Source organism: Brassica rapa, chromosome A01 (genome assembly GCF_000309985.2).
Source record: "Brassica rapa cultivar Chiifu-401-42 chromosome A01, CAAS_Brap_v3.01, whole genome shotgun sequence".
Lineage (NCBI taxonomy): Eukaryota > Viridiplantae > Streptophyta > Magnoliopsida > Brassicales > Brassicaceae > Brassica > Brassica rapa.
The window spans coordinates 21,566,206-21,578,040 of NC_024795.2; the positions used below are offsets into that span (position 1 = coordinate 21,566,206).

Consider the following 11,835-nt stretch of genomic DNA (forward strand, 5'->3'; position numbering starts at 1 on the left):
ATATTGATGGGGATAATTTATCCACAATAAGAGCTTGCGGGTTAGAACATGGCGCCAATATCTTGGTTCCGACTTCTGACCTCCGGCCTCCGGGTTCAGGCTTTCAGGTCAAGTGATTTTTACCGCCTAATGATAAATGGAATCTTCTTTAATATAAAATATGTTGTTTAGACAATCTTCCTAGAGAGAACAAAAAGAAGTATTATAATATATATAGCCATGCTTAAAGGATTATATATATAACTTGTATAAATGTTATATTTTATACATTTTTATAATATTTATGTATTAAATATATTATACTAGTTATTATAATTTAAAAATAAAATAATTTTTGTAATGAGATTATTATTATTTTTTGGATTTTTATTTTTATTTATATTTTAATTTTAATTTTTTTTGTATTGTTCAAATTGGATATCCAGTTAAAAATTTAAAATTTCTGGATATTCAAGTAAATGGAAATCGAATCGAATAACTGATTATTCAAACAAAATGTATAAAATCATAAATATCTTAAAAATCTCGTATATTCGATACGTGTCCACCTTTTTCGTATGATAAAGCAGGGAGCAACGAAAATCAAAAAGATATGCGGTGATGGTGAGCGGCGAGGCTCGTGATGAGTGTGGCTTTTTGGATGACATGATAATTGTTTTTTTTTCTTAGTCATTGTTACTCCAGACTACTTGATAATATTACTGGAGACTTTTTCAATAACTTAGGGCGTCAGTTCTAACTCCAAGTCAAACGTAAGAGCCATTGAGCATCATCTACTACAAGGAATCGTTTTTTGGAACTTTACTATAGGGAATCTTGAGACATGTCCTTTTACTTTTGCGCAGTGCCGGCTCTTACCCTGTGCACAAGGCACATTTGCACAGGGTCCCCAAAAAATAAATAAAATTTAGTTAGAATTTAAGATCTAATTTTATAGAATTTAGGACCTTTTTTTGCAAATTACTTTTATTGTTTCTGAAAGTTAGAACTTGCACAAGGTCCACTCAAAAATTAAGCCGGGCCTGCTTTTGCGCATACCTTTGTCACATGCTGCATCGTATCACTGTTGACCGATCAATTAACGAATAGTTCTTTGTATGTTAAGTGTTTTTTCTTTTTTGCAAATTACATGCCATGCATTTTTAGGACTAGGATCTAAAAACTCTCTCTTTTTTTGGTAAAAAAAAAAACTGTCTCTTTGATAAGAAAAGAGTATTAGAGAAACCTCAATGGTTAAGAAACTCAAAAAGTACGTTTGTCGTTCTACAAATAAATCTACCCCATCGTTATTTACAGATTAACTTCGAAAAATGATAGTAATCTAGCAATCACAATTGAGATAAAAGAAATAGTCAAAAGTTTTCTTAATGAAATGATCAATTGAAGAGCAAGCCACTGTAAAACGCCACGGGTTTCATGTCACCTAACCCTCTCCCAAAATATTGATCAAGACACTTATTAGAGAAGAAAATGCATAGATCACCAAGTTGCAAAAAAAAAATGCATAGATCACCCTCCGTTGCAATGGCTATATAAACCCTAGATTGGCAGAAGGTTCCATACAACATAAGAAACACATCTACAAATTAACCATGAAGCATCTTTGGCTCACATTAGCTTTTCTATTGGCTTTGGCGACTTGCAAAGCTGATGAAGAAATTACTTGCGAAGAGAACCTGCCATTCACATGTGGTCAAACTGATCGTTTCAACAGTAGCAGTTTCGAGAAAGACTTCATCTTCGGTCTTGCATCTTCTGCTTACCAGGCATGTAACATATATATATCAACCATTAGTATTATGTTGCCAGACGTCATATTTTACGTATAAAACATCATATATAAACATTAAAATCTAACGTTGCATGGTTGTTTCTTTTCATTTCAGATCGAAGGTAGCATAAATCGTGGAGTTAACGTTTGGGATGGCTTCACTCACCGATTCCCACGTTTGTTTTTTGCATGGTTACTCATCACATATACATATTATGTCGGTTATATGTCTCCATGCATTTATAGTTATGTATTTATTTACTATCAGATAAAGCAGGACCCGATCATGGAAATGGAGACACTACTTGTAACTCATATTCGTACTGGGAGGTAATTAAATTCCTCAATATATATGTGTGTGCATATTAATATTACTCACTGAATTATTTATCAACTACCAACCTAGTGTGGATTGACATGCGATTATATGTGAACTGCAGAAAGATATAGAGGTAATGGATGAACTCAAAGCTACTGGCTACAGATTCTCCATTGCCTGGTCAAGAATCATTCCAAGTATGTGAACGTTATTGATCCATGTATATATATAAATCATATATGGTAATATTCGATTATGATTCTTTCGAAAGATTAAATATAGGATACATATGAGCAGGAGGAAAGAGGAGCAGGGGAGTACACCAAGGAGGTATTAACTACTACCACGGACTCATAAATGGCCTCATCGACAAGGGTATAACGCCTTTAGTTACGCTCTTTCACTGGGACCTTCCTCAAGTACTACAAGATGACTATGAAGGTTTCTTGGACCCTCAGATCATGTATGTTATATTTATGCCATGCTGCTTATTAAGAAGGACGACAATATATAAAGATTTGTTCTGGGATTAATGAAATGACTATAATATTCGCAGAGATGATTTCAGAGATTTCGCGGATCTATGTTTTGAAGAATATGGTGATAAAGTAAAGCACTGGTTCACAATCAACCAGCTCTACTCAGTGCCTACGAGAGGCTATGGATTAGGATCAGATGCACCTGGTCGATGTTCTCCAAAGGTTGATTCTACATGTTACGCCGGAAATTCTTCAACGGAACCCTATATTGTTGCACATAACCAGCTCCTTGCTCATGCCACGGTGGTCGATCTTTACAGGACAAAATATAAGGCAGGTTCTCCATTTTATGAAAGGTGTATTATCTGATTCTAAATTAATCTTATCGTTGGGTATATATATCTGCGTGACCACAGCATCAAGGAGGTAAGATTGGACCTGTGATGATAACTAGATGGTTTCTTCCATATAATGACACTGATCCAGACTCCATAGCTGCAACCGAGAGGATGAAAGAATTCTTCTTGGGATGGTATATGTTTTATAAAATGAAATGATATTCTTAACATGAATATATGCTGTATATATGAACTGACGAAAAATATGTATTTATATGTACACCAGGTACATGGGGCCGCTAACAAATGGTACATACCCTCAAATCATGATAGACACTGTGGGTGAGCGGCTTCCATCGTTCACTCCAGAGGAATCCAAACTCGTAAAGGGTTCATATGATTTTCTTGGTCTCAACTATTACTTCACTCAGTATGTCCAGCCAAGTCCTAATCATGTTGATTCGGATGGTCACACTGCCATGATGGACGCTGGCACAAGGCTCACATGTATCCATCTATATATTTCGACTTAGTTACAACCTTAATTTATATCTACCTAACGCCTTTTGTTAATTACAATAATTTGTGTTAACAGATCGTAATGCAAGTAATCATGCCATTGGCCCAGTGGTATATATATGCATCAACCATCCCTATTCTTTCATTTTTTTTCTAAGCAAAATTCAGTTTTCTGATACTAATTTGCTTCCCTTTCTAAGTTCACTGAACACAAAGATGACGAGACCAAAAACACCTATTACTACCCAAAAGGCATTTATTATGTGATGGATCACTTCAAAACCAATTACAATGACCCTGTAATCTATATAACCGAGAACGGTGGGTTCTACTACTCATCTCTAAATTCATCTTTACATGTTAAATGTAATTTGAAATTTGTTGAAATTGTTCATGTTATGACGGTTAACTAGGATTCAGTACCTCCGGTGATGAAACCCGTGAGGAGGCTAAGTTTGATTACAGGCGGATTGATTATCTCTGCAGTCATCTCTGTTTCCTCAGTAAAGTCATCAAGTGAGTTGATGCTTCTCTCTTTTGCTTCTTGTGTTTTATGTATATACTTGTATGTACGTATGGCGTCTAATGATTTATTGTTCCTGCTTTTAGGGAGACAGGTGTCAAGGTGAAAGGATACTGTGCGTGGTCTCTTGGGGATAATTATGAATTCGGGCTAGGATTTACCGTCAGATTCGGACTCACTTACATTGACTGGAACAATGTCACTGATAGAGATCTCAAAGAGTCTGGCAAATGGTATAAGAAGTTCATTGCAACCAAGAACCTTGCAAAGCCAAATTTTCTGCGCTCCAGCCTCACCTTTGAGAAGAAGAAGTTCGCAGATGCATGAAAGATCCAGTCCACTATATTTACCTCATCAAGATCATCTCATGTTCCCTCTTTCTACTTGCTCCATAGATAAGGAGCTTCATCTACCTACCACTGTATACTAAATAAAAAATCTCAATAAAAGAAGATATGGATTTGGGATAAGTGGACACTGCAAGAAAACAAAATGTTTTGTATGGATAATTTTGTCGGAAATTCATCGGAAAAAAAGAAGCAATTTCCAACGAAATTTTTTCGTTTGGTTTTATTTCGTTAAAAAATTCGATAAAACTTTTTTGGACAATTCGACGAATTTCCAGCAGATTCCGACATATGCATTCCCGACGAGATACTGACAAAAATAGCCGAAAGACATTATCAAGAATTCGGTAATATTTTCAACGAATATCATCCATCAGAAATTGGACAATATTTGTCAAAACCTTTGTAAATTATTAAAAGATATATTTAAATTAATTAACAATTTAACAAACTAAATTTACATATCTAGATAAAAATTGTTTATAATAATTTTTAATCTTATATATAAATATAATAACTATTAAAATTAAAAAAAAAACGCTTTTTAAAAAGTGAAAAACTTTTTTATAAATTCTAGAAAAACCATTAAACGTTTTATAAATTGAAAGCGTTTTTCGAAAAGTGAAAAAAAGTTGTATAAATTATAAAATAGTAAAAATATTATAAACAGAAACATTTTTAGAAAGTGAAAAAAATGTTTTCTATAAATTCCAGAAACATAAAAACTTTTTATAAATTACAGAACATAAAAATGTTTTATAAAATCTTACGTTTTATAAAACCGTAAGAACATTTTAAAACAACATAAATAATAAAACATCAAAAATATAAAATAAGTTTTCAAATCCTAAATCTAAAATGTGAAATCCTAAAACAAACAATTCTAACACAAATATAACATATAAATCCTAAATCAACCAACCTAATTCATTTCTAACATTTCAATCCCTAAAATCTATCAACTCTAATAACCAAACACATATACAAATTAACATATATGATTATTAAGAGGATAACATATGACTAACATGATTTAATAAGAGTTGTAGGGAAGGATTCACATCTGTTTTTCGAGAGAGGGAGAGTTGAAATGAAGAAGAAAAAGAAAACTATTTGGTTCTTATGTTAAAATATTTTGACGAATCAAGTTTGCAATCCATTAGAAATTTTTTAATTTGGTGCTTCACAAAAGTTTAGGTGATTCTTTTTTCCGGACAAATTTCAATTTCTGACAAATTTTCAAAAAAATATAAAGAATTTCTGATAAACTTTATTTATTGAATTACTTAACTATTTTCGATATATGAATATATCCTATTCGTTGAAAATTCATAAATTCACTCAGACTGACAAATTCAGTTTATTCTCTGCATGAATTATAATCGGCCAAAACACAGTTTTGAAAAAAAAATCCCACGGAATATGGATTGCGGTTTCAAAACATAATAAAAATAGACTGATATTATCTATTGATAATATTTGGGAAAATTCCATATAATATTTCAACTAAATTTTGTTAAGCTTTTTAATACACAAATTTTTTCACTACCTAGTTTAATACCCCAACTAATTATTTTGCTCATTTTAAAACACAAACTTTTAAAACTTGTGCTTATTTTAACATCCAAACTTTGTTTATCTATACTATTATTTGAGAAGTGAATTTGCTTAGTTGTCATATTCTCCATGATTTTAGGATAAATTATTAGTTTAATTAATATTATTATTTTAAATTTTCTTTTAATATATGTATTTATCATGATATTTAAGATAATTAATAAACATTAACCTATTCTACTGATATACATATAATATTATTTTAAAAAATATATATTTAATATATATAATTATCATGATATTTAAAACATTTAATTAATAAATAAATATTAACAATTGATATTAACAATATCTACTGGTATTATCATAATTATGGAGGAATTTCATGTTTACCACTTTCATTATTTATCTTTACCACCACAAAAGAGACATTCTTAAAAATATTTTTTTCATTAAATGGCAAAAGACTATTATACTCTTGTTCTCTATATATATAATAAATAATTATATAAATGAATAAAAATTAAAAAAATCAAAAAAATATATTTTTTTTTATGTTTTTGAATTATACTTTTTCAAATTAGAAATTTTTTATAAATTAATTTTTTGAATTTTTTTTTTCAAAATTTCTTTTTGAAATCAAAAATTATGTTTGAACTTATTTTTTAATTTTTCAAAATATTTTAAGTATTTATTTATATATTTATTAGAATCCTAAATTTCAAATTCTAAAAACTCCTCAACTATAAACCCTAAGTCTAGATTAGTTAATCTTAGGGGTATAAATAAATTTTACCTTTCATTAAAAGTGAGGGTAAAAGTCTATATATATATATATTATCATTAAAAGTGAGTGTAAAAGTGGTTAATATAAATGTATTTTACCTTTCCTCATAATTATGCTTATCTTATATTAATTTATGATTTTAATGACTAATATTCTTATTGAAAATATTGATCCAAATATAGATTATGACAATATTAAAGTTAAGATTAAAGGTAAAGCATCATTGAAAATATGTCGTAAATATAAATTATATAATTATGTTAAATAAACATTGAAAAAATATATATAGAAGCATAAAAACTAAGATTAAAACATTAAATAACACTAAAAATCTAACAAAAAATAAGTATAATATAAGAAAATAGAGAGATAATGTTTTATAATTTATTATTTTGTGTTTTGTTCCACTGTTTTAAAAAACTAGATTATAGAGAATATATAACATTGATATTTTATGGGTTGTGATTATTTATAATCCTTTATGTACTACTGAATTTTTTCAGTCTACAAATACAGTAAGTTTTTAATTTCAAATCTAAATTTCCTATTTATTACTATAGAAAAGATTTTGATCCAAAATACACATTTCATATATAAAACTATGAAACAAATGAATATAATTTAATATTTTGATTACCAATATATATATTGAATTTTTATAATTTATAGTATTTAATTTAAAAGTGTATCTAATTAAATAAATTTTTATATACAAATAAATATTAGGATTAACAATTGTTAGGAATATAGTCCGCCCAAGGTGCGGGCCATCAACTAGTTTTAATAAAAATATCAGTAAGTTTCAAAAAAAAATTAAAACAAATCTCTAAAATTTACAAAAAAGCTCAGAATTTTTGTTTTTGTGTTTGAAAAAAAAAACTAAATTTTGTATAATGTTAAATTTGTAATAAATTTTTAAGTTTTAAATATTGAATTTAGTATGTTTTCTGAAATTAAAAAAAAATATTTTTTTCCTTCACAAATTTTTTTTTTTAAAAACAATAATTTTTACCATAATTTATTTACTTTTTTCCTAAATCTTAAAAATAAAATTAGAAATTTGTGATATTTTTTCTTAGAATTTGGAGATTTTTTAAATTTCGTTCAAACTTATAAGTATTTTTAATTAAAATAAAAAAAATCGGATATTAAAAGGGTACATTTTAAAAAAGTTTGTGTAATAAATTGAGTAAAATATTTAGTTGGAATATTAAACTAGATAGCGAAAAAGTTCAAGAAAATGTAGTTGGAGTGTTTGGAATTTTCCTATAATCTTTTGATGAATTTTAGGGGTTTATAATCTTCAAAATATTTGAAAACACCTAAAAGGCTAAAACATACACAAATTTTGTAGAATTGTACTCAAAACAACAAAATCAATTATAAGACGGTAGTTTCAAGATTCTGTCAATACCAAAGAATCTAGTAGGAACTAGTAAACCAGCTCTATATTTAGTGTTGTAGTCTCCACTCCTTCACAAAAAAAAGAACACAGAGAATGAAATCTTGAAACAACCACGGAGAGATGCAAGAGGTAAAGAAAGAAAGAAAGAAAGAAAGAAAGAGATGGATCCAATAGTTTTCAAAAGAGGGTTTTTGTGTGTTGTGATTATTATTACACGATTAAAGAAACAATGTCAGATAACAAGCTTCTAACTCCCTTTCCCAGCTGCTTCCAGAACTTAAACCTGCAGTGCTCATCATCATTCTGTACACAAACACCCCTATTTTGTTCCCTAACAATGTTGGAGTTTTCAACGTAAAGAGCATCAAAATATGGCTCCCCTAGGAGAAGACATATCGTCTTCCCATAACCTACACCATCTTTCACATTCTTTCCCATTATCATTAATACACAACCACGCAGTGTTTGCATTTGTCCACCATTATAATAAGAAAAGAGTTCAAAGTAAAAGAAACCCTTGTGAAAAGATTCCTACACCACCAGGTTACTTACAAGTTTGGCTCCTGAGTCCACACATACACCCCTCACAGATTCAGAGTTATCACTTCTCTCTCTCTTTTTGATAAACCCCTCACAGATTCAGAGTTGATCTGCCCACCCCTTGCATGCGACGCCGACTCACTAATAATAGCCGACGGTTTACGGCCAAAGTTCAACAAATAGTTCCTCTGGTCGTCACTGGTGTGACGGATGCTCGCTCGTAAAAGCTCAGCAGGCATTTCCCTCTTTATCGCCACCTCCAAAACATCAGCTGCACTCCCTTGGTTCTGGCTGCGGATCGTCTCATACTTGCTCCTGCAGTATTTGGTAAGAAGGTTGAAGAACTCATCAAATGACGCTCTCCACAGACCATCATGATTGACTCGAGGAGGAACCTCAACCACAACCTCAGCAGCTCTCTCGAGAAGAGATATCAAAACAACTGAAGCACCATCTCCAGCAGAGCTTCCAATAGGACGCAGAGGTGGCTGCTCTGAGGAACAGACTACAGCTGCAAGGCAAGCGCTCAGCGCTCGTAGGTCCATGGCTTGAACGCAGACCGTGACTGCTTTGGCAAGACTCACAACCGTCTCTGCTGCTAAACCATCTGAAGGCAAGCCGCCGAATAAAAATCTCAAGTGGCGGAATATAGCCATGCAGACAACTCGAGCAATCTCAGTGCCTGGAACCAGAAGCTGTATGTACTTTGTAAGCATTTTACGGCCCTTCGGAAGAGTCGCTATACGGAGAAAGACAACATCATCCTTAGCAGTCTGATTGGTTTTGCTGAACGGATCAGCAAGTTGGAGTGCTGTGGCTAATACCTCTAGGAGAATCTGCCGCTTTCTCTTGACAAGAGCACCTCCTTCCTGAGGCCTTGTGGACTGGAGATGCCTGTCAATGTCAACTATGTCAATAAGAACTCCAAGAGCGTCTTCAATTGTAACCCTAGCTGCCACAAGAGGTTCCTGCTCCAAATGTTTTCCTGAGCCTTTCTGATCAGCAGAGCCAGGGGAAGAGTCAACTTCTAGCAACGCACGTGGCCTGCGAATATAAGGAAGTGTAATCTTTCCAAGAGCATCTACATGAACTTGTTGATGCTGTTCAGAACTATTACGAGACCGAGGCTGGTGATCCTTCAGTTGAGAAGGGTAGAAGTGTGAGATTGTTGCTCTAGACTTCTTGGCAAGGCGAGCTTGGTGGTAATAGTCATTGACGTAAGGATCATTGCTGTGCGAATTAGAGTGCTTCATCTTGAGTATACTCTCTATTTCTTCAGAAGTCATGTATTTTGATCTAAACTGCAATCCACTTTCACTCTTCTGACTAGCTGCGTCCGATGATGCCTGTTGGGAGATGCCTTTGTTCTTTCGACTTCTGTGAGATGATGACTTGTGTTTGTGTTGTTCCCTAACATCACCAACACCGAAAGGGACTTTACGTGATGATGGTGAAGGATAGGAACTACACAGTTGGGACTGTATCGCCGCAAGTTGAGCATACGATTGTCTCTGCTGGAGGGCCATCATGTGCTGTGCCAAAAGATCATTCCGAGGAGGCAACTGTTGGTGCTGTTGTTGCAGAAGACCAGGATCAGTGAACCAATGAGGTTGCGCCATGTTACCAAGCGTGGGGCCACACGAGGCATGTCTAGTCAAATTACCACTGTACTGAGGCCACTGCGGCAATCCTGAAAGATGAGAACTAGAACTTGACAGTGGGGTAAAATTGAACTGAGAACCACCAGGAAGAGAAGGAGCGCGATGGAGATTTCCAAGTGAAGTCTGTTGAGATCTGCTACCAGGGGGAGGAAAGGAAGTGAAAGTCGGTTCCGGTAAAATTATTGGTTCACTATTGTGGTGTTGTAGCTGCGGTGGACGCTGAGGATAGGAGGATGTTCTGTACAAAGGTTGAGCAGATGATTGTGACTGTGAGGACCATCTATTAGCCTCTTGATCTCGTTCGTCCAACCAGCTTGTGAGCTCTGCATCGTGTGTCCAATCGGTAGCAGAAGAACCTAAAGATAAAGTGAGAGAGGATCATTTGATGTCTGAGACAAGCAAATACAGAATCTCCAACTTAAAGGTATATATACTAGTAAAGAAGTGAAGAATTAAACTCACTCTCTCTTGAAAAGGATCCTGAACCTCTGTCACCAATAACTCCAGGGTGTTTAGGTCCGGTAACAACTCTGTTTAGCTACAAAAAAGAAAAAAAAGAGAGCGAACAGATGGATTCAAAAATACTGACAACAATTCAAAACATGCAACAGGTATGTGCATGACCATGGCATGGTAGTTATGGTAACCTTTGCAAAAGTAGTGGCAAGATCATCCATGTCAGATAATGATCCAAAACCTCCAGCCTGGAAATCATCAGCATGTAGGTATCAGTAAAACATCTTCAACCATTTTTAATACATGTAATATCAAGATGGTAGCTTCAAGAGAACAACAACATTACCTCTGCTTTATCAAACAAGTGATACTCATCATCAGCATCAGCACCAGGATGTCCAAGAACAGGAGCGATCACTTCATCGTCGTCTAAACCTCCCAGTGACATTTCGTCAAGATTTTTCCCAAAGAAATCATACTGAGACGCGTCAAAGACCGAACTATTCTGATCTGCTGCAGATACAAACAAACACAGCAACCAATGTTACAACAACACACACAAGTACAAGCTCGACCCTGCGGACCATTAAAAATCAAAACTTTAAATCAAAGCGATAACAATAACATCACAAAACAAAATCAAATCTTGAAAAGTAAGTTTTTCTTTTTAGCATTCATGCAATTAGAGCAACAGGAACAACAACAGTGACTTAGAACCATACAGAACATAACTAAATATGTTTTTTTTTAGCATATAAATATCCTCCCTTTCTGTGTATTTTCCTCACAAGCAATAGACAAAAGCGGATCAGCTAATAGCACAAAAGGAGAAGAAAGAAACATCCGAGAGAGAGAGACCTGAGGAAGCGCGAGCAAAGTTGTATAAATCCCTGGAATCGGATCTCTCCATGATCGACGATTAGAAGAGAAGAAGAGGCTTTCGACAAACTAAAAAGAATGAGAGAGCTAGATAGGGTTTTCAATTTCCAAGGGACACACACACGCAACGCAAGTGAACTTGCAAGGAAAGATCTCTCTCTCCGCGAGAGAGAGAATGAAGGAGGAGAAGAAGAAGTAAGCGATGGGATGGGAGGCCCTTTTTATTTTTGTTTTTTACAGTTTATTTCACTTCC

General features: G+C 33.4%; 2 protein-coding genes across 4 annotated transcripts; one reads left to right on the forward strand and one right to left on the reverse strand.

Annotated features, from left to right (window-relative positions):
* The first annotated feature begins 1,527 nt into the window (after positions 1 to 1,527).
* On the forward strand, positions 1,528 to 4,452 carry LOC103834655 (myrosinase MA1). 2 transcript variants are annotated; one of them, XM_009110723.3, is made up of 12 exons: positions 1,528 to 1,766; positions 1,887 to 1,947; positions 2,040 to 2,101; positions 2,212 to 2,287; positions 2,388 to 2,553; positions 2,647 to 2,902; positions 2,986 to 3,101; positions 3,194 to 3,414; positions 3,503 to 3,537; positions 3,627 to 3,747; positions 3,840 to 3,942; positions 4,036 to 4,452. In XM_009110723.3, exons 1-12 carry the CDS (start codon positions 1,593 to 1,595, stop codon positions 4,274 to 4,276), a joined length of 1,632 nt encoding a protein of 543 aa, XP_009108971.2. In that variant the 5' UTR covers positions 1,528 to 1,592; the 3' UTR covers positions 4,277 to 4,452. The 2 variants fall into 2 exon arrangements, with proteins under 2 accessions (XP_009108971.2, XP_033142783.1); XM_033286892.1 differs by having other exon boundaries at positions 1,547 to 1,766; positions 1,887 to 1,893; positions 4,036 to 4,276.
* A 3,732-nt stretch (positions 4,453 to 8,184) lies between these two features.
* On the reverse strand, positions 8,185 to 11,835 carry LOC103834665 (protein PAT1 homolog 1). 2 transcript variants are annotated; one of them, XM_009110740.3, is made up of 5 exons: positions 11,561 to 11,835; positions 11,049 to 11,212; positions 10,894 to 10,950; positions 10,709 to 10,784; positions 8,185 to 10,602 (listed from the first exon to the last, which is right to left on the reverse strand). In XM_009110740.3, exons 1-5 carry the CDS (start codon positions 11,610 to 11,612, stop codon positions 8,630 to 8,632), a joined length of 2,322 nt encoding a protein of 773 aa, XP_009108988.1. In that variant the 5' UTR covers positions 11,613 to 11,835; the 3' UTR covers positions 8,185 to 8,629. The 2 variants fall into 2 exon arrangements, with proteins under 2 accessions (XP_009108988.1, XP_009108983.1); XM_009110735.3 differs by having other exon boundaries at positions 11,049 to 11,215; positions 11,561 to 11,833.